The sequence below is a fragment of the Micropterus dolomieu genome, linkage group LG07 (assembly GCF_021292245.1).
Source record: "Micropterus dolomieu isolate WLL.071019.BEF.003 ecotype Adirondacks linkage group LG07, ASM2129224v1, whole genome shotgun sequence".
NCBI lineage: Eukaryota > Metazoa > Chordata > Actinopteri > Centrarchiformes > Centrarchidae > Micropterus > Micropterus dolomieu.
Genome location: NC_060156.1, coordinates 6177694 through 6200465, shown reverse-complemented (window position 1 = coordinate 6200465; position 22772 = coordinate 6177694). Strand labels below are relative to the sequence as shown.

General features: G+C 40.5%; 2 protein-coding genes across 7 annotated transcripts in view; one reads left to right on the top strand and one right to left on the bottom strand.

The window, feature by feature from the left end:
* Positions 1-930: 930 nt before the first annotated feature.
* LOC123974401 (basic leucine zipper and W2 domain-containing protein 1-A) lies at positions 931-11473 on the bottom strand. Of its 4 annotated transcripts, none has more exons than XM_046055086.1 (12): positions 11388-11473; positions 9855-9928; positions 9160-9336; positions 8777-8871; positions 7977-8042; positions 6632-6767; positions 4564-4673; positions 3233-3403; positions 2748-2894; positions 2275-2413; positions 1893-2015; positions 931-1657 (listed from the first exon to the last, which is right to left on the bottom strand). In XM_046055086.1, the coding sequence occupies exons 2-12, from the start codon at positions 9916-9918 to the stop codon at positions 1626-1628; spliced, it is 1260 nt and encodes a 419-aa protein (XP_045911042.1). In that variant the 5' UTR covers positions 9919-9928; positions 11388-11473; the 3' UTR covers positions 931-1625. The 4 variants fall into 4 exon arrangements, with proteins under 4 accessions (XP_045911042.1, XP_045911043.1, XP_045911041.1 ...); XM_046055087.1 differs by lacking the exon at positions 11388-11473 and adding an exon at positions 11165-11183; XM_046055085.1 differs by lacking the exon at positions 11388-11473 and adding an exon at positions 10937-11081.
* Positions 11474-11778: 305 nt separating this feature from the next.
* The window catches only part of myo1b (myosin IB), an 87326-nt gene continuing 76332 nt past the window's right edge, over positions 11779-22772 (top strand). Inside the window, exons 1-2 of one of the 3 annotated variants that reach the window (XM_046055082.1) lie at positions 11779-12292; positions 22154-22300. In XM_046055082.1, coding sequence (XP_045911038.1) covers positions 22175-22300 — 126 coding nt within the window. In that variant the 5' untranslated portion in view covers positions 11779-12292; positions 22154-22174. The remainder of the gene's footprint in view (positions 12293-22153; positions 22301-22772) is intronic. The other 2 variants (XM_046055083.1, XM_046055084.1) reach the window with 2 other exon arrangements.

The following is a 22772-nucleotide window of genomic DNA, read 5'->3' as shown; positions in this document are numbered from 1 at the left end:
TTTGTATATGACTTGACTATATTACCCATTCTACTAATGTTTAAGGTCATTGTAGAAATACACTTAACAAAAATTTGACCTAGATGTAAACGATTACTGTTCAGGCATTCAGCTTCCTCCTTACGTACGTACTTTACTTTTTTCCATAACCACTCAAATGTGTTCAAGGACCAGGTAACTGTGCTGAAGTGAATATTTTTCCTCAACAGTTCTGCTCAAGTACGCATGAATGGATTCTTTTCAGAGGAAGAGATACTGGTCTTGCTTCAACACTTGTTCGAAACCCAGGCCCTCTGATGTAAAAAGTATAAATTAAAAAATATCTCGTTTTTTGGGAAATCCAAAATAAGTTTCCTCACACTTCAAAATTACCGGCCAGGCATGAGGTTAAATATGCACTCAAAATTTGTTTTGCGGCGAAGCATTAAAGTTATCCCTCTGTTTTTTTAGGCTTTGTAAAAATGACTTGTCATAATGTATGTGCATGGACCTCCGTTTTTATAACATCTCGAATCACCATCTCACTCATTTTTGCATGCTTGACTGAGCCATAATTACCATTTAAAGTGGGATAGAAGTGAGGTGAATGAGATGGTTGTTTGCACCTCAAGTCACGCATGCTAGGCTGCCTTTCTTGATTACTTGATTAGGTGAGGCTAGAGTAGACCAACCAATGGAAATATTCGAGGGAACACAGGCTGATCTGTGACAGATGGATTTCCCTGAATTTCTGCAAGAGCCTTTCCATATGATTGGCTGTGTATATATATATATATATATATATATATATATATATATATATATATATATATATATATATATATATATATCTGCTAATTTAACCTAATTGCTCATAATATTACTCCTAGGTATGTTCTCACTGTAGTTATTGGATTGACAAAATGTAATAGTAAATAACTCAGTAATGAAAACGATTAATTTCCATTTTATTTTAAAAAGTCAAACTATGATAAAGGAATAAAAACGACAAAGCTAGCATGGTTCTGATACATAAGATGTATAGAACAAATAAAGTTCATTTCATGGGACATTGCAACCATCACCACTGCCATTTAAAATGGCACATCTGTCACCAATGATGGAGAAAGATGTGCAATGAGCACAATGAACTGTCAAAAAATTCAAACATTGTCACATAATTGGCAGAAATGTAAAATGAGGTTACAAAAACAATTTGCTTTTAAGAGGACCAAGATATCATGGCTGCACAGATGGACCTCTGGCAAAGAGAAGTCCCATGACTAAATACCTAGCTGTGAAATATGCCCCCCAAACTAGCTAATTTTAAAGGGAACCATTTATCCAAAAAAACAAAAAAAGGCCCCGTTGTTACATGAAAGGGGTTTTGAATTATTTAGCTAAATGTGGCACTGTGACCAGCTCCTAAAGGAGTATAAAGAAGAGTATTGATTCTGACAGAAAACATGATGAAAATCAAAACAATATTAAAGCCCTTACATTACAGTTGAACTAGATATGAGGAGGTAGGGAATAGAACAGGAAAAAACTAAATCTAGACAGGCTGTAACAAACCCTTCTACTGCATCTGGAGCTATGTTAATGAAAACATACAAATCAAGATGGTAGTTATAGCTGTAGGGTCCTCAGTCTGCCTCCTCTTCCTCAGACTCGGACTCTGGAAAAAAGAAAACATCAGTCAGCACTATGCTCAAACGTCAACGCACACTAAGCTTTACCACCGACGGCATTTATATTTAGAAGTGGGGCAGGAAAAAAATGAAAATACAAGGGGTGAATCTGTTATTCAGCGCAAACCCATGCCATGTTTTATAGCAACCTCTGGCTGTGCGAGATAGAAGCAAAAACACAGACTGACAAAGACAGAAAAAAGGAGATGGTGAGGTGCTTACCTTCCTCAGCGTTCTTGAGCCATTCAACAAACTTTTTCATCTGTTCAAGGAAAACGCTCTTTCCTTTGGCAAGGTGGGCTTCGTTGTACCACTTCAGAATTGCCTCTTCACTCAAGACATCCGCTTAAAGTAAACAAAAAAACAAGAACATAGAGGAAAAAAGCAACAAAAATTAATTCTGTTTATCATGACCCAGCAGCACAAATGAATGTCGCCGGGCAATGATACTGGGTTGATGACATCGATCAAGACAAACAGTATATAATCTCTGGACATCTGTCATTCTTCACACATGCCTTTAGAGCCTCCTGCTATGAAATTAAATTTTTTTCTACAAATGTGAGTGTAGAAAAATTAGTCCCAATGACACAAAAAAATTTACCTTTGTAGAGCAGTACAACGATTTTCTGGAAGGCCTTCATGAAGTGGATGTTGTCGTAACAGTACTCCTGGATCTTCAGTAGGAGGGTAAGTTCAGAGAGGCCCTGGGAGGTAAACGCTTTCAACAGTGGGCTGTATTGCTGAGAATGTAAAACAGGAGAAATCAGAGTTAGAGTTGTACAGAAATTGTACAGATTCATAGAAGGGGTGGAGAGGTGGAGGGGGAAAAACATTGAGAATATTTATCAGATTTCTTCCATTACTTTCACTTTGTCAGTGGAATGGCTTTCGGTTAGTAAATCAATTATCCTCTCTGCTAAGTTCAAAGCCTACAGTAGCCTGGATTTTGAAACATCTTTAAGGCACAATTTAACAGTGACATCCGTAAGTTACTTTAGATCTCTCCTTTCCAAGCATGTTGTCATGACTGCCACAGAGTTGGGGAACAGCAGAGCCATATATCAGAAGTGTCACCTTTAAAAGTTTGATGGCTTGTTCTGTGACTAGCTCCTCCTTCTTGTTCCACTCCACGGAGCTCATTACACTGGACCAAATTAATCCAATCATTGTCTGCTCGGAGATGTTGTTCTTCTTGATTTCCTCTCGGACGTAGGCGATGATCTGCAAGACCCCGAGCCCAGAGATGGAACACACATTATTGGCAAAGCAGGCAAACCGTGGCCAGCATACGCTGAGGCTTATTGCTCATCAAATCCTGCTGAAGAGTCTGAGGTGCGAGAACCCTGGCAGGACACAGAGGCTCGCAGGAGCAGACAATATATTTTCCGGTTGAGTAAATTTCAGCAACTTGTCATTGATTCACTACAGTCCAGTGCTTCTTAAGACAAAAGGGGGCAGAGGTTAAGAAGAAAGCAATCCTAAGTGCTACCCTCAGTGGTGTGATACACAAAAAGGGACTCAAGTTAATGTAAAAGAGCTGCAAGACTAGCAAGGCTTACATCTTTGAGGGGATCTCCACGTGACATTTGCTCCTGAAGTTCTTTCTGGAGCTCCTTCCGAGCACCTATGGACTGCTGGTTTCTGGCAAAGTCCGAAAGCTCCTTGAGCCCAGCGTCTGTGAAGTACTTTGAAAAGTGCTCACAACTGCGCTTGTTTGCAGGGAAAAGCTCCTAAAAGAGAACAGTCAAATATTGAATGGAACATATCTTAAGCAATTGAGAAGCATTTTTTCATTAATTGTACTTGATGCCTAGAAAGATATGTACTAGACAGAGATGAGAGACAGAGAGAGAGAGAGATAGATACTTTATTCATTACAGAAGGGAAATGGCTAGAGATGCAAAGGCCGATGCCGAGTACCGATCTGATACCAATGTAAAATTAATAAGCTGTATTCCTCAATGTGAGGAAGAGACTGGGAATCATTATTTTATGTATAAGGCAACATCAGGCTTGATCACGAGTGAAATGCCTCCAAAACAACAGACTCAGGAACAGTTTCTTCCCACAAGCCATCACTCTGATGAACAGCTGATTTCGGACCCACAGTGTCAGGAACAACTTCTGTGCAATAAGCCCAGTAACTATGCCTCTAATCAGCCACCTGTTTACTGGTTACCAATTATTTATTCATTATTCTCTATTTCAGTTCATATTGTATATACTGAATACCAAATCCACCTACCTCAAGTACATAACACCTGCACATAATACTTATTTATTCCAGCATCCTTTGCACCATGGCACTGTGTACATGTACCTGTATATCTCATCCATCTCCGACACGTACATAATAAAAATATTTCACTCCTGCATCCTTTGCACTCTGCTCATTGCACTATTGTGTCAATCTTTCTGTATTTTGTTTTGTTTATTGTGTGCGTGTGTGTATATATGTGTGTGTTCTCTATATTGTAGCCTGTGTTTGATATTTTTTATTATTGTATAAGTAAGCCCATTGTGAGCAATGTACAATCCAGAGTCAAATTCCTCGAATGTGTACACATACCTGGCAAATAAAGCTGATTTTGAAACTGCTGACCCCTTGTTTTCAGATCCCTCCATGCTCTGTTAGCTCTCTTAGTAAAATGTTCGGGTCTACCAACGCACTACTGCGGCCCCACAGTCACGATACCTGATCCAGCTATTTGAGTCAGTATCGGGCCGGTATCTGTTATCAGTATTGGATAGGTGCATCCCTATAAATTCACGCAGATTATTCATTTTATTTTCATTGTCATTTAGAATGCAAACACCCTTACAGCATTGCAAAGCACAACGGATCATCTCAGCATTGTAAAGATTTATGTATCTGAGATGTCATTCTCACCATGAGCCTGTTGTCCATGCCAACCTTTCGGAGACTGGCAGATACAGAGTTGATGTCCTTTTCAGAAAGCCAGGATTTGAAGAGTTTTACTGCAAAGCACGCTGAAACACCTGAACAAATGCATAAAGATGTGTCAGCTGTTGCTAGCAGACCTGCCAGGATAAAGTTAGGCCTGAGTAAGGCCTGAGTAATCCATTGGTAAACAACTCCCCAGGATGCGATTAGACAGGTTTTAACTGGAACAATGCCTAAAAATACAATCATGTAGTCAACTAAATTAATATGGACCACAAGTGTATTAAATATGCATCTATATCTAAACTAAATGTAGTATGGTTTCAGTGAACATGATATCAGAGACCGCTGTCTTCCATCTATCATAGGGGCCTGATACATTAAGCCATCAGGCGCCATCCATCAGGCATAGTTTTTGCAGTCCCTTTTCCCCCCCGTTTGACTCACCAAAGACGACATTCTAACAACGCAAAGCAAAACTTCAAAGTACCATCTGCATCTTTTTTCCCCAGACATTATCAATATATAAGCATGCAACAAGACCATTTAAACGCATATATATATATATATATATATATATATATATATATATATATGCGTTTAAATTTGTGGTGGGTTCAAGTGCAACTTTTATCTTGAAGTGATGTTAGACAAAGCATGTAATGCAGATATGCTGGTATCGTGTTATCGGCCGAAGCTGCAGTATGGAAATTCCAAAAATATTTGAGGCATTTGAGAAACATGGTCTCTTTACATACTTTGTCCATCAGAAAGCAACGACAAGTTCATTTTTCAACTGTAAAATTTACCACTCGTTACGTCTTTGTCACAGTTTTTAGTTCACCACTTTATTAAGGGATAGAAATGCTAGTTTAGTTTTACATTTATAAATAAATATTGGCCAAGATTGTTAGCAGCCTTCAAATTTCGATATTAGCCTAATAAATCCAGTATTGGTTGGACTATAGTTTGATCCGCTGCTCTTTGTTGGTTTTATTTCTTTCACAGTAACTTGTTGTGTCAGTTTATTAACCACCAAGTTAAGTGACTGCCAGCTGACAAAAGCTTAAATTGTTTATGGAAATTTCCCTAAATCTCTCATTTTTGTAGTCAAGGATTTCAAATGCTTTCATCTTTAGAATTGCAGAAGGATATTTCTTGCTATACTTATCTTTCAGAAAAAATACAATGTAGGCACTTGCTTTGATTTCTTGGTGAGTAATTAACAAGAGCTAAACAATCGCCCCAAAGAAAAAACAAACAAAACATCTAGACATCATTACAACATGTACAATACGTCTAAGCAAGTCTGCAAACGGCATCATAGGTCACCTCTCACATTTAATATGTATCAACTGAAATGGAGGAATACTTTTTTAATCATGGTTTATGCCGTGCAGGAACTATTTGATTTCCCTAATTGAATGACTCAGAAATCCTGAAGGTTAAACAGCAATGTATATGCTTGATGCATCTTTAACCGATGCCACCGTTATCAGACATGGCTGTAGGCATCTACTGCTGTTCATTATGTACAACTCAGAAACAGATTGACTGTGTCACTGATCCATTGTGCAGTTTGCACTAGATTTGGGATGGGAAACTGTGGGTAGCAGCTTTTTCAAGAAAGGACTAAACAAGGTTTTCACTCTTCTTGACCAAATATCTAAAAGTGTGCTGATAAATGAACTATTTACAGCGGTAGTGTCTGGCTAGTGTCTCAGCACTTGTTGGCATGATTGCTTATCTGTATCTTGAAAGCATTGAGGAGCGCTTTAAGACGTAAATCTTAAAATATTAATTTTCACTTTTATCTTTAAAATGTGAGATAATTGTAGGAAATCATTGTGACAACAATCCGCTATGCATTTTAAAAAGACAGATTTTGGGCGAGAGGTATTAAAGAGATAAAAACACAGGTTCATATTGTGTTTGAAGATGAATTTGAAGACGACGAGACGACCCCTCCCCCATTAGATTTAATTATTTTAGCTCAGTCCAAGTAAGACTTATCTGTGAAACAACACAGCTAGGCACACCCAGAAGTAGGTACCTTCTTTGACTAAGTTCTCATTGAAGAGGCTGTTAAGAATGGATGCAGAGAGATTGCCGTTGGCCAGCAGAATTCCTGTTAGCATGGCCAGCTTGTTGCGCTCAGACTCTGTGAAGCCCTTGAGAAACAGCAGCAGCTGCCAAAGAGCAAACATAAACACAATCCTGTAGGCTTAATTGAGTCAGACATATATATATATTTTTTACATTTAGGTTGGATTAAAATAGTCATGAATTGTAAGACCTGGGGTCTCATTTATAAAACCGTACGTAGGAAAGACAAGTAAATGCTGCGAACGGACGAAACATAGGAAGTGCATGCATTACTGCTGCCGACAACTGAATGCACGTCACGGTTCCTCGCGGGTCTATTTAAAGTAGCCGGGTATTTAAAAACGATAAAATATTTTGTGTGGTTCATCAACGGTGATAAATTATCCGAAAGTCCCGCGAGCACCAGTGAAGTTGGGGCTCCGTCTCTTCAGCAGGGTTAGGGTTACGCACTTTATTGAAAGTTTTATTCTTTTTACATGTTTATTTACAGCATTAAACGTTGAAATGTATATTGTAATAGGCTGTATATTAACTTATTGGGAGTAAACTGACAGTTCTATGTAAAATCAGACGTCAAGCACCGCCATATTACCAAAATGGCATGATCCACGCTGCGAAGCTTCGACTGTGAGATTGACAGTTGAATCAAAGCATCGAATCTTCGACTACTTGGGGTACATAATTTCCTCGGTTGAAAAGACAGTAAACCAAGTGCATTCCACTTGTGTTTAAACATTTATTTAGATTACACAAACACCCTACTTACTTAACGAGGCTGCCGATGAGTTCAAAGAACTATGACTTGTTTTGTGTGACATAAGTTGCAGACTGAAAGATTTACTTAATAGTGTTACATTTTCCTACATGTTTTTACAAGCAACACGTCACATCCAAACGTTGGTGCACAGCGTTTAATTCAAATCCCATTACAAACCAAACATGTGATAACAATATATGAAACTATGCACTTGTATTTGTTCGATAGAGGAATCAAAAACGGCATCAATTTAAATGTAATTTGTCCTCCTGTTCACCTTATTTATGAAAATATTACACTGCATGTTGGTCTTAATTAATATGATTCCCGATTGAACTGTGCAACATACATTAGATAGATCTTTTGCAAAAGCATATCTCCATTTGTGTTTATTATAACTTATTATTGTATTATTTTTATAGATCACGACCTTTGCATAGGAAGCAGCATACGCGCCTTTCCAGCTGTTTTATAAATGAGACCCCTGGACAGGTACTACGTGTTCCTGTAAAGGTGCTCTTAGCAAAAGACAAACCTTTTTAATCTCCTCCTCAAATCCTTTCTCCAAGTATTTGTAACGCCTGATGAGCTTGTTAAAGACCTAAATGAAACATAAACCATTTTGTTTCATTATTGGTACGAACAGACTTTTTTTAAGTGACCACATTACTATACTATACATTATTACTATTACTATAATATGGGGTATAGAAAAAGGTCTGCAAATTTACATAGCCCAGAGTCCACACCTTAGAGAGTTACTGTCTCTCACAGAAAACACTGCTGCTGACCTGGCTGTCACTGACCATTACTCAGTTGTGTCACTGTGTAACACATTTGCATAATGCCTGCCACGGTGACAGTAGCTACAGCAGTGTTTCCAACTGATCAGGGAGGCCAAGGACTCCTGTTATTGTAGGGGGTGTGACTTTTACACCACACTCTCTAAGGGGTTGACCAATCACAACAGAATGGGCTAGCTGACCAATCAGAGCAGACTGGGCTTTGAGGCAGCTAAAACTGTGCGTTTTAGACAGAGGGTGAATAGAAATACTGCAGCAATGTACAGTGTGAGCAAAATAATTTGTTTTTTAACATTAAACCATGTAAATCTAGCCTAGTAGGACCCCAAATAATTATATTTGGGTTAATAGTGTGTATATAACACTGTAGCCTTTGTTTGATTTTAGATTATTGTGTTATTGTATTGTATCCAGAGTCAAATTCCTCATATGTGCACACATACCTCGCAATAAAGCTGATTCTTATTTCGATAAACCTAAAACCTTTTTGAACTTCCCTGTGATAACTTTTTTATAAAATTTATTGGTTTACCTGTGCATATGCCTGCATGGTCTCCATGTCCTCCTGTGCTTTGAAGAGACAAAACTCAGTGCAGGTCACGTCATCTGACAAGGTACCCCCTGGAGCTGAAAGGAAACACATTTTCTTAAGATGTGTGTTTCTAGTCTTATGCTTCATACCTCCAATAAGTTGCTTTACTTTGCATGATTTTGTGTCTTCTGTTGAATATACAGTAACTGAATGAAGACCAGAAAGGTTTTCCAGGGTACTATTAATCTGATGACACATGGTGCTAGGCTTTACCATGGTTTGACTTTATTGCCTGCAAACGGATAATTCCACACCAAAAAAAGGCCTTCTTGCTACTTTTTTATGTAAAGGCAGTACCAATATGAAACAGTCCTGCCTCTTACCCAGCATTCCACCAGCCACCAGGATGTCGAATAGAGTCTCAGCATAGCGTCGGTAGTCAAGCTTGGCACCAGAGGCATCCAGGAATTTTGCGACAGCTTCCAAATCGGTGCCAGTTTGGTTCAGACCTTGTATGATGCTCTCCTGAAACTGGGAAGGGTCAAACCTCTCCTTTTCATCTGTTGAAAAGACATATTTACTTGACTTTACCCCTGCCACTTACATATGACCTTATGACATTCTAAAAGATGTATCCCATACTCAAGTCATGAACATATACAGATTCATATATTCTCTTACTTGCACAAGTAGCATTTAAGTTATGTTCAATAGGGCAACACAATTATGTTAGAATACGGTGTGTGGGCCTACTCTTCAGTGGCAGTAAAAGAATACGACACGCCTTACTACATTTATTTGCCAAAACATGCTTTGGGCCACACACCTTTCTATGTATGAAAAGTGGCAATTAAAATGCGTTTACAGGCATGGTCTTCAGTGATCAACCCTACCATATTTCAATCCTACTCCTGTGTCTGGAATTCGAAGCAGGTAAGGTGCTGGATAGACAGGCCAGTACTGTGAAAAGCTGGGAGTCAATCAAGCAGGTGTTCTCCATGGACTAATGTTATCCAAACAAGACAGCTTTAATTGTAGTATGCAGAACTGTGTGATGCCTTAAAGATTCTCCTCTCACCTCTTTTTCTGGTTTTGAAACGCTGGCCTGTTAGCGTAGGCTTCTGCTGCCTTTGATTACTCATAAAAGACACTCTGGAAAACAAAAAGGGAAGTTAAACAAAATCAAGATAATATAACGTTAGTAAATAAAAGTGAAAAGACTTTTCTCATCTATATATCTATGATACACTGGGGGGGGGGGACATGGATGAAAATAACTATTCCAGCCATCACCTAAGTTTATTTAATAACTTAAGATGTAGTGCAACACAACATCACAATATGAAGGCCGCTGTGAAACAGGCACAAATCAAATGATAATTATAATAGAAACAAAGTTGGCAGAGTGGTTGTAACGTTATGTTCATTATGTTAATCACACATGTAGTGATTTTCACATTTACATTTATTCATTTAGCTGACGCTTTTATCCAAAGCGACTTACAATTGCTATATATGTCAGAGGTCGCACGCCTCTGGAGCAACGAGGGGTTAAGTGTCTTACTCAGGGACACAATGGTGGATGTCTCACAGCGGGAATCGAACCCAGGTCTCCCACACCAAAGGCAAGCATCTTATCTATGCGCCATCACCACCACCACACACAGTGCGTGCAAGGTAAAAAAAAAAAAAAAGTAAACTCCCAGATATTAGCCACCTTGTTCACCTGACATATGTGAGGGGCCATGTACTGATCAGTGACTTCTAGGCCTTCATTACTCAACATTTATGTTAGTTAACGTTACAGTTAGAGGTAACGTTAACCCACATTGTTAACCTTAGCTAACTGGATTCATATTCAACAGTCTTGGACATCTGTCTAGCGGTGTTCACTGTTATTATGCGAATCTATTAAACGTTATTAGTTAACGTTACAACCAAGATCTGACTAAATGGCGTAAGCGGTGACACTAAAGATTTAGAAATGTTAAAGCCAGACAGAGCCGAGCTGGATGGCTGACTCCACCTGGTACCGTTAGCGTTAGCTAGCTAACTGCAATTAGCTTCAGCTTCCTTTATTTTCCTGAAGCTGAACCACAATAAGCTTAAATATACGACCATCACTCAATTACATTAAACAAAAACAAGCCGCAATCTCACCGAAATCTTCTTTTTGAGCAAAAACAGTCCGTGAAATAAAAACTAAAACCGCTGGATCCCCCCCAACAAAATCAGTTCCAGGGAAGAGGAAATTGTAGACGAATCAGCGCATGTGCAGTAACACGAAATCTATGTGGGTCATCACACTTGTGTGGGGAGAGTTACAGTTCACAAACTGTTCAAAACTGAAAAAGAAACGCCGTAGTGAAATAACCGTGGTACACTTACCAGCGCCTGTAGCATATAATACAGTATGATTTAATGTTTTTGTCGGAGGAAGCAAGATGGCGTGATATAGAGTCAATTTCTGTACAAGAACCCCCCGTACAGTTCGATGTCAGATTCTTTGGTTTACGTGTAAATGGATAGAAGAAACGTTTCCCCCCCAACGCAGACTGCAACAAAAGTTTCTATTTCCATTTAACCCTTTCTACTGACGCACCACACTTACCCAGAGTGACTATCATTAAACAATGGGTCAACAAATCGTTGCTATCTAGCTTTAAGACACAGGAGGGGGGTGTTGTGCTGTCGGGTGGATGGCGGATCTGCCTGTGGGATGAAGGGAAAACTTTAATGCTGCGTTACCATTCACCTCGTAAATCTTGGCTCTGATTACTGCAACTTCTCAAAACACGTTTGATCAAATCATTCCCCCCACTTTTTTTTTTTAAGGATTGACATTTGAGTCTAATAATTCCCATTAGGCTATTTAGATACGCTACAAAACATGTTTCAAAACAACCTCCAGGATTTTCCCGTAAGTTATCAGTCAATTCATCAATCCCACTTTCACCATGTAAGTTAGGCTGTTAATAAGAAAACCGTTAGGCCTTTTTAGGCATATAATTTAAAATGTTTAATTAGATTGGTGAAGTGTAAAATCACAAATAGCTGGTGTTTGGTAAACTGTTGATGTGCTGGTCGTGGGAAGCATTGTATTTCCACATAATGACAGTGAAATGCGTGGCGAGCGCTTCAGGTGGACAACTAAAACACTTCGCCATATTTCCGACGGAACGAGAAGGCATCACAACCCCACCTCCCCCGCCGCCTCTTCGCTCTGGAGGTGATTAGGGGACGCTGGACTAGCCTAGAGACGCCGCTCCAGCCACTCCCTACGCCCGGCGGACCCTGCACTCTCCAAGTCCATCCAGAGCTCCATTCAAAGTCCACGAGATCCGGATGAGAGCCACGTTCAGCCTCATCCAGCGCGGCAGACACGAGTTAAAGTGAAGGCAGCGGGGAAGGGCTTCAGGAGTCAATCCAGACTTTGGAGAACCACCTCTCGGATCCTAATTTTGTCCGTAGAGTGGATTTAGGACGAGAAGGAACAGCTCTTGCGGAGATAAAGAGGCAAGTTTGACATCTTCATTTGCATTTAGCTAAGTGCTGACAGTGCGAGACCCAGTCCTCTCGTTTGACTCATTTGTTACACGGTTGCAACTTTTCCTCAAAAGTTAACTTTTTTTTTTTGTGTGTGTGTGTGTGTGCATACAGTCTGTAGATCGTCTGCTCCCCAACTCATTCATTCCTCCTCACTTCGTGCAGGAGGGGGTTGGGCTTTTTCTTTTTTGTTTATCTTTATTTTTCTTTGTGAGCGAATTGTAATGTCATAAGGATAAATCTGCTCGGGCTGAGCGTGTCCGAGTTTAGTTTCGCTGTTTCGTCTCCTTTCTTAATCCAAACCGAGGCTCGTTGAGCAACGTTCACGAAAAGTGTGGTCGCTAATTGCCTACATCTGCGGCTTCTTTGTACACCCCAAGAGAGTCCAAACCGCTGCAGACCCCGGCCCAGAGGACAGTAACTTAGCAAAAGTGTCAACTTTATTTTGAGATGGCATTATTATCAAAGTGTGGCTTGTTCAGCGCCGTATGAATGTAACGCTGGCTGTGAAATGGGCGTTTTTAGTCAGTTATGCTTGGGGGGGGAATGAAGTCTGATTTCAACTTTGGGATCCTTCAAAGTAAAACAACCACTGTCATCATATTTCATTATAAGTAGGCTATATATCCTTACATTATGTACACTGTTATCTGTTGCTGCATTTGAGGGAGGGGAAAAAGATGTCTGCTTTAAAAGTGGATAAACTGACTGAAGGTGGGTTTACCCTCCAGGACGCCCCTGGTTTTTGGCTGACTGGAATAAATTACTGCTCAGCATGGACTGCATGAATAAAACTATTCACCTCTTTGAGGAACATCCCAAAGTTCCTTCTTGTCAAGAATTTGACCTGCTTTCTCTCTGCTGCCATCCCCTGCCAGATCTAGCTTGAAACTTGTGAAATCAAACAAGGAGCGGAATTCCTCCCTTTTTTTTTTTTTTTTATGGGAAGGAAATCTATAGTAGATGGAGGATAAAGTCACTCTACAGTAATAATGTATGCAGTTAGCTGAACTGCTGCTGTAACATCACCATGGATTGCCACTGAAGCTTTAATCTATACGTGCATGCCCTTTAGAAATGTGTTAAAGTGATTCAAATGCATATGTTTTTGTAACTGGAGTCAAGGCGTGCAGAAGCTGCTGATTGCACTAAACAGCCTGAGTTTTTATCTCGACTTGGACTGAGCTCTCTCTCTCTCTCTCTCTCTCTGTCATGTTTAGTCCAAACTATGTGCATCTTAGTTTACTGTATAAAAATATTCATGCGTCTGAGTTGTGGGGCCCTAACTGATTCAAAACATGACTTCAGTGGAAATGTTCCTAAATGTTATGCTTGATATGTTCTAGTTTGTCGCACGGGTGTCTTTTGATGCCAGAGTGCGTCTATGCTTGGCTCTGTTTTGAATCCTGTAGTTTTTCCCAACTTCTAATTCCATTTGTGAACTTGAAATCCCGAGAGGATCACATCAGGATCAGATGTGAACTTTCCTATTTTTAAAAAAATGGATTGTGTCTTTCTCTTTGTGGTTTTCCACAAATATGTCCCGCCTCTGATGGCCAGATTCTCAGTGGGGAAACCAGATGGGAACTTTATTGCCCGCACTGATCAAACAAACAGTGATGTAAGATGACTGTGTGAAAGGTAGTGTGAGCTAAGCCTTTCGGAGTTACTGAGAGACTCCTGGAAAAAGTAACAACCGTTTAGCTCAGACTTGGATGACGACAGTGTGTGGGACTGTCGACCGCTCTAGTAGCTCTCCTCAGTGTGAGCTTGTTGGCGGGCTTACTTTAAGTTGCATCAGTGCCTTTTTTTCTTATGTGCCAAAAGCCTCTTCATGAACACTGTCGGGTGGGATGCTGTGGTCTAATGTGGTGCGCGTAGAGGACCAAAGTCCCCCAGCCAGTGCCATGGTGATGAATAGTGTTTGCACATGTCTGCCCGTGCAGCTTAGTGTAGTGAGGCGTGCATCTTGTGTTAGCCCTGCATCAACATAGACAGACGGCTAGAGACTCTCTCTCATAGGGCAGCCAAGAAGCATAAAAAGTCTTCTGAATGATGTGTAGTTGCATTTCCATTTCTTATCAACTTTCTGAAACATTTTTTTTACCCCTGTTTCCTGATTTTATGTTACTTTGGAGTTGAAAGGGTAAAAATCCCACAGTGTCCTCAAGTTCACTATCCTAACAAAGAACTACCCTCCTGTGCTGTCTGACTCAGAACATTTTCCACGTTCAACTTAACTGCTTAAACTCTACTTCCTTTGTCTCCCTGTGGAGCGAGAGTAATAAGGCTGTACGTTTTGATTCGTCTCACTGTTGCTTTGTTAAATCTAGTACAGCCGGTTTCTCCATTCACTTAAGTTAAACCATGCCAGACCAAGCGTTGGACTGCCTGTTGTGCAGACGACGCTGAAGCTGCGAATGCAAAGCAGTCTGGGTAACGTTTGAGTGCGTTCATGTACTATAATACAGTGAAAAATTGTAACCTTGCAGTGTTCTCCTGTGTGCGTTTATTTGATAGCTGATAAGTGGCTGAGGCACTTCAGAGCTATTGTTACTGGTAAAGACCAACAGCTTGGACCCTGAGGAAGGAAAAGAGGAGTGTTGACCACATTGACCGTAGAAAATAATAGGTCCACCCGGAGGATTTTTATGTAAAAATCCACCCTATCTGTCCCTTTATAACATTCCAAGTGGACTGTGTGCATATATGAGTCCTTAAGCTAATGTCATTTTACATGATTCCCTTACATTGCCATTTGGAGCTGCAAGCGTGAAAAGTTGCATGATGCAAGTTGAAATCAGTGGTAAAGGCCCATAGTTTTCACTTGGTCTATCCCTCACGTATAAATCACATTTAGTAGAAGAAGTAACACACTGCAAGTGTTACTTCTACTACGGGAGATAAGTATGTATAAGGGACGTCTTGGCACACTTAAAGAGAAGGGGGGGGAATTGACAAATATTAATCTGCTTCATTTGTGAAAATAAATACTCTAAAAGTTACCAGTAAAACTCACGATAGTCACACATTATTTAAATAGTTTTAGTGTATGGGTGTGGGTTAATCAGATTTGATTGATAGTGGCCTGGAAACAGAAAGCAGGAATGCTGGAGGTGCAATTTTTTGATGAAGGTAAAATGTGTCAACGATACCATTATAAATGAAGCAATGTGGCGCTACAGAGATGCCCCCGGCCTACAAATCATATTCTCCAGACGCAAGGCAACATGCTTGGTTGGTACAGACCACAGCAAAAATAACATTGATCATTTTTTGGATTTATTTTTTTTTCAGTGAAAAATGAAATGCAAAAATTACCATTTCCACTAAAAATGTGATGCATGTTGCAGTATCTGTCACAATAAATACTTTGCAAATCGTTAAGACCTTTTTTTTTTTGACACATTCAGCTGCAATTAGTATATTCGTTAAATCTGCACATTTTTCACATCAGGCTCCTCTTGGGAAAACTTTGACACGCAGATTTGACGGTCAGTAGCTGTTTTCCACGATCCACTTGATGATCGTATAAACTGTTAACAAAAGAGAAACGGTTTTCAGACATTTGAGACAGGATGTGATCAGGCTATCGCAAGTCAAAATCAGTGAGAAGCACAGACAAAAATCCCCAAATGTGGAAATCTCGTGACATTACCAGAACTGTTCTGACTTTGGCAGATTATTTTGTGATCATGTAGTACCCCGTTGCTCATAGTCAGAAGCTGATTAAGAAAATATGTTTTCTGGGCCTTTTAAATCTAACACATCAGACAGTTATTCCCATCAGCTATTGGGTCTCTCTTCAATCAGGGTTTTGTATGTCCAGTGGATTAATCATGGGATGGTTGTTTGACCGTCATTTTGCCAGCTGTAGGCTCGTGTTTTGCAAATATACCAGTATGTCTCCCTGCAGTTTGAGATGTATTGTAAATAAAGCGGTGTTTGTTTGGGTTACAGGTTTATGTTTAACCAGTCCGGATGGTTGTGTGGCATGAAAACCCCACGCAAATGTGTGCACTTTTGACAGACAGAAATCATCAAATAGAAGTCATTAACTGCAAGTTATTGTTGTAAGTTTGTTCAGTCTTTTTGCCTGCGAATAGAGCAACTGCCAGTTTGTTCGCATGCCAGCCTTTGCGCACATACTCTTGCACAGATGTGCACCTGGAGCATTGTTGAGGGCTCTGGATTTGAGGTCACTTTCTCAGGCAGCAGCTCATTCTCTGCCCCTCTAAGCCTCTGTCCTGGCCTCTCTGGCACAGCCCCATGCCCTACTGCTGCTCCATTAGGGAGGGTTTTAATCTCCATCATTGCCAGCAGCCTGTGATGTTGTGACTCTCCTGCCCCGCAACAAGGCCATCTTGATCTGCTGGGAATTTACACACTATTACGCTGCATAATAGATTTTATTATCATTTCTTTGCACATGTACACACGCCACTGTGTTCTCAAACAAACGCTGCAAGGTAGAACGGCGCTAGTCATCTCTCAGTGTAGCTCAGACCCATTTGCTTACTCGCAGATTACGTGTCCTAGACTGCAAGCTTGCTTTGTTGATCATGATGAAAATATTGGCCATTTCAAAACTGATAGTCACTCTGAGCTGCTTTTTATTTTTAATCCTGTACGTGTACGCATCCTAATGAGGAACAGCTGGCTTACTGACTCCACGTTTTGTATTTTCACTGCCCATCTACGCAGCTCTTGACTTTTGGTCAAGTGACTAAAGGACAGAAAAGAACACGTGGTCATAGTCTAGGGCCTATAAATAATATATGCACATTTAATGGTGTTTCTCGATGTTTTCCTTGTATCTTGACCTGGTTGGGAAATCTAGGTCAGCGTCAGTGGCAGGAAGTAAAGCATGTCTCATAATACTGTTGGTTACGTGCATGGAAATCCCAGCTCCAGCCCACCCATCACTATCAGACTTTTGATGACAAAATCTCTCACGCGTGTTTATCATACTGTTGAGCAACTTGGCTCTTATGAATACAGCACTTTAATCTGTGGGAATTATAGATCCAACTCCAATTTTAAAATTAAATTCTGTGGCTTTTACTGTATGTTATGCAGGATCAAAACAGTGCCCTTCTCCTGACATTCAAAGTGGGCTCTAGATGATGATAAATAAAGGCAGATAGGAAGTCCCAGCAAAAGTAATTATTAGAGGTCCTATGAAACACTTTCCATTTTGCCGTAGCCTACACATCAGTGTTACAAGGACAGTTCAGAAAAGTCTCCATTCATATCCAGCTATTTTTTTTTTTTTAACAGAAACCAATGTTTTTGACGCTTTTGGTAAGCGTATGGTATGTGTAAACCACTGCCATGCACAGGCACTTTGCCGGTCAGATTTTGGAGAGCGCACTCAGTTACATCCAGACGAGGGCATTTGACCTTAAGTTTTGCTACATCACTGATTCATTAGATTTAGATTTGAGATTACTGGCAGCTAAACCATGTGGGCACACGTGATGCTTACCTCTTAAACATGGATCAAAGAGATTTAATCAATCTCTCTAATGCAGTTTGCAACAGAGAGATTGATAAACCAGCCAAAGGTTTATCAGGGTTCCCACGCGGTATGGACAAGTATGGAATTAGATTTTAGTCATTTGAGAGTCCGGGTAAGTATGGGAACATATGTGTTTCCAGATTATTGTTGCCCCTATTCTGTTTTCTAAAATATTAGAGTATCGAGGAAAAAAAAAAAAAATAATACAAGCAGTGTGTTTTGTGACATTTTGAGCTGGCAGTCAGTGCAGCCAAAGTGTTTACCACTGTCTGAGAGAGAGCGGGCCAGAACGAGCCTGATGTCATCAAAAGCAAGGCAAGAAGTGTGGCGAGCGAAGGAACGCGCACTCCTACACAGAACTGCATCTACACCTGCAGGTCACAGCCCCACAGCTCTGCCCCAAGTGCCTCATGCTGCGTTCCAGTCAAAGTTAGAGGTCATAATTTTCCAGATGAAATTTCCAACTTCCGACACAAAACATAAACAAAAAACATGGCTGACGGTAACAAACTGATGTTGGTGGTGTACACACAAATGAACTCTCAGCAGTGCCCTAGGTGTTAATTAAAAAGATAGCTGTTTTAATAAAAAAAAAAGGAGTGACATATGTTATTCGTTAACTGTGTTCCCCTTTAGCTACATAACTTGCGCACAGAGAAGATTTTCAGATACAGTATGTATACCGTAATCAGCTGCTGCCTAACACTGGTGACACATTTGACATCAATTTGCATGCAGAACAGGTTTTATTATTTAATAGTATAATTGTATAATTTAAATAATTTTAATTTAATACAGGAAAATATACTTTAAATGGCCTTTTAGTTAATGGTTTACCATTTACAAAATGCTCTTCTATGTGGGCTGCAGCACCAATGTCACTGCTGAGAGTTCAGTTCTGTGTACACAAGAAACTTCAGTTTGTTCCAGATTTTTGTTTATGTTTGGCGAACACTTCGAGGTCGGAAGTTGGAAATTTCAGCTGTAAAATGCAGACCTCCAACACTGAATGGAATGCAGCAATATAACTGTACCAATTGCAGACATCCACGACCGAATTAGTTTGAGAAAGATTGCGAGAGAACGAAGTGGCAATATCTTTTGAATTGCATATTTTACATAGCAATGCAAATAACCAAATATTAAGCTTGTCTGAATATTTGAGTTCTGCAGTCAGAAAAGTAAACAGACTTTTCTGCGTACGGAAACCAGACCTTCTGTGACTGCAATAATCATTGTTTAAATGGACACCGTGAAGAAACAAGGCTTCACAGCTGAAGTGAAAATGGATTAATCTTCTGTTCTCATTTTATTAGACACAAGAAATATACAATAATATAACTTATTAAATATTTAAAGGGAAAATAATACAAGTAAAGGTAGCACCGGTTAGTTTATTTCCTCTTTGGGCAGATGTGTTTGACAGTGGAACGCCTTCTAACTTTCTGTGTAGGTGTGTGGACTGAACAGCCACAGATCGTGTGTATAGTGTGAGCTACAGTACCAAGATGCAATTATTTGGCAACATAATAGCATAAATAGTCAGAATGTAACACCCATGTTAAAAGTTGTTTTAAAACCATTTATTTAAATAATAAATCTCTAGATGTAAAATCTACCTGGACATTTTTGTAGGAGCCCTGGTTTATACTGGGTCGTATTGATTTAGATTGATAAAGTGATTTTCTTTAAAACATAACAGTCGGAGGTTTTTTGTCCTTCATGTGTACACTTTGCAATAAATCTGTGTTTTTACCATCACAGGCATTTACCAACATTTATCTCATCTCTCTACCACTCAGCAGTGAGGATAATCCCCTGAGTTTAATCAAGGCTGTCAGCCCCCGCCCCCCCGCCCCCTTTGGATCCTCCAGTACAACAGTTAGCAGCAGGCAGCAACTCTTATTAATGGGATTGTGTCACTGGCTGCCTAGAAGCCAGCTCTGAATCTGGGGTAGTGGGTTATCAGCAGAGGAGCTGAGGGCGCCCAGGCTGCAGACAAATACAATATGTTGGTGGTCAGACTGGCACAGGCACTCGGGCGGCATGGACACACAGTTCTCCCCCAGGTTGCCCAGAGGCTTCAGCATCTGTTTTCACTGAGAAAGATTAGGCTATGTCCTTCCCTAGACGCAGCACTTCCAGTGTAGCAGATATCTCTTTGACCGCATAGGCAGTAGGTTGTCAGGAGCTAAGTAGTTAACTACTTGATATTGTACTACTCGGCCAATATTTAGTCTATCTATTTAAAGTAATGTAATACCCGGCGCTTTTGAGAGTAACAAACACACCCGGGGATGCTGTAGTAAAACAGCAGCAACAACGTGAAACCCTACAGAAAGATAACATATGGTGTGCGCTCTCTGAGCAGGTGACTGTTGTTTCATCCCTCCAGGGAATCAGCAGCTTTGTTTTTTGTAAGGAAATGACTTGATTTAAAACTGCATTGCAGGCAGCCAAATCAATACGTGAGCCGTCACTGGGAATGTTTTGGCACAATGCCATCAGACCGACACATTGCGCTAGTCAGCGGGCACAAAGGAACAGACCTCACTGGACTGTGAGTTGACAACAGACCTGCTTTGTACATTACTCTGGGTCAAGATGGAACTGTTGGTGTGTTTGCAGCAAGGCAGCCCTTTTTTAAAAAACGTCTTAATTGCTAAAGAACATCAATCATTTTTCAGCATTCTCCCCCACCGTTCCCCTTCTTGTTTTCATGCCGGGTATAGGAGTGAGTCCTTTTGGAGCTTGAATCTTGCCTCCTACCAAGAGCCAGGCAACTTCTTTATGGGCCAATAACATTGTGCCCTGCAGGCGAACAGAAGCTGGGGAACAAGTGAAGTGTAAGTCTACACAGGGGATCCTTTTTTATTTTTTTTCTGGGAATGCCACGCTGCTCCGAAGTTTCTACAAAAAGTTGATTTTGTTGATAGGTTTATGCTTTGCAGACAAAGTGAGGGTTTTGTGCTGAAATGTTGGGAGCTTTGAGTTGTTCTGTTTTGGCTGTCCACCAATTGTTTCAGATCACATACTGTTTTACCCTCTAATCCAGTTGTTTAATCCCCAAACATGAATTTGCCACGTCTGTGTCTACACTGTGTCTGATATTTGTGTGATATTAATCTAAGCAGAAATTGTGTTGTGTTTATTTGTTTTTTTTCCTCCAGGGAGGGAGTACCAGATACAAGCTATAGTCATTTTGGGGGCTTCTTCTAATTTCACTCACATCTCTGCTGTATTTTAAAGATCTTAAACATCAGAGTGCATTATAAATATGCAGCTTTGCCATTAATTTATTCTGCACCAGCCAGTGTCTGTCTCTGTTATGCAAAAAAAGACATCTGTACTAAGAGAGCAGTGAACAATAGATGACTACAGGGCCTCATCTGTCTGTCACAACTGCAGACATTGGGTTTTTAGTACAGCAAATCCCTGTATCAAGTCCCTGAATGTATCCTAGGCCCCTCTTTTATCTCGAGCCCTATAGCATTGGGATTACTGTCCCAAAGGAGATGGGAGGCAACACTGGACTGAAAACTGCCACCCCCAGCAGTGTCTTTGTCAGAGGGCACTCCGGCCCAGATCCTTTACCGGCCACAAATATTATATTGCTGCAACAAGCAAGTGGGGTGAAAGAAAGAAAAGAAGCTATGAAGCAGTTTACTGTTTTGGGGGCTATTTCTTTGATGCGAAAGAAGCCATGAAACAGGAGCAGATTCCAGCTGCGCAGACAACCAGAGGTCAAGGGCAAAGTTCCTTAGTTATGCAATCGCCTACGGGACATTCTCACGTGCCACAGGAGAACAAGACTGAATAGCCAATCAAAAGGCCCCGCTCCTCCCCCTGGAGTCAAACCACTGCTGTACAAACATGTCCACCCCGGAGTTTGTTTGCATTGGCTAAGTTTAGGACTGTTTATTTTCTGATCAGAGAATGCCTCTTAGCAAAACATTGCTGGAGAGCTCGCCAATAATGGACTAGAAACCCAATATAATGGCCTACTAGGTGTAATAAAGTGAGAGGTCTTTTGAACCAATGCTTGCTAGCAGTTTTTTTTTTTTATTTTTATTTATTTTTTCCCACAGACTTTCTGGCGTTGTTAGCGCATTTCAGCCACCTCCTGTTCATCAGCATAATAGCGAGAAAGTAACGAGTGCTTGCATGTGCTTCATGTGTACGTGCACAATATAAACAAAACAGACTTGTAGCTTGCAGTGGTCAAAAACTCCAGGGTACATTTTAAAATTTATTTATAGTATGTTTAATTTACAGTATGTGTGATGTCTTCGTTCTGTATGTTTGTGCAGGGGGGGACACCTACAGCCAAAATGGAGGTGAAGACGTCACTTCTAGACAACATGATTGGGGTTGGCGACATGGTCCTGCTAGAACCCCTTTCAGAAGACTCATTCCTCGAGAACCTGAGGAACCGCTTTGATCACAATGAGATATACGTAAGTCTACCATTTTATATTCAAGTAACGATTGCATTAATATAACTGAACCCTATTCGAGTAGCAGTTTAAAAATATTGTGTTGTATTAGACTCTTGCCGGGCCCTACCTCCAAAGACTGACACAGACGGCTTCCCTAAGGAAGCACACAGATACTTTTCATAACTCTATTGTTCCTCCATTCCCTTACTCGTTTTAGTCTTGGGTACAGAAGTGGCACAGAAACACAGACCGCAGTAACCAGCCAATCAATAAATCACATCACCGAGGAATGTAGATGATGCCTTTTTAAATGGGGCATGAAATCCACAGCTCAGGGACAAGGAGGGACTGGCTGGCTGGCTGTCTCTAGAAGAAGAGGCTCTTGAGCTATCATCCCTGCATCAAACAATTGGTTGCGGGCTTTGTGCTGTGGCACTCCACGGTTCTTCCTCTGCTCCGCAGGTTGGCTACTCTAGACATCGGCCAAGAT

Excerpts from the sequence above, each read along its gene's own strand:
- LOC123974401 (XM_046055086.1), bottom strand. The coding sequence starts at position 9,918 with ATGAGTAATCAAAGGCAGCAGAAGCCTACGCTAACAGGCCAGCGTTTC. Across the intron at positions 3,404-4,563 it reads GCATGGACAACAGGCTCATG|GAGCTTTTCCCTGCAAACAA; the intron begins GTGAGAATGACA and ends GTTCTCTTTTAG. Across the intron at positions 2,016-2,274 it reads CGTTGTACTGCTCTACAAAG|CGGATGTCTTGAGTGAAGAG; the intron begins GTAAATTTTTTT and ends GTTTACTTTAAG.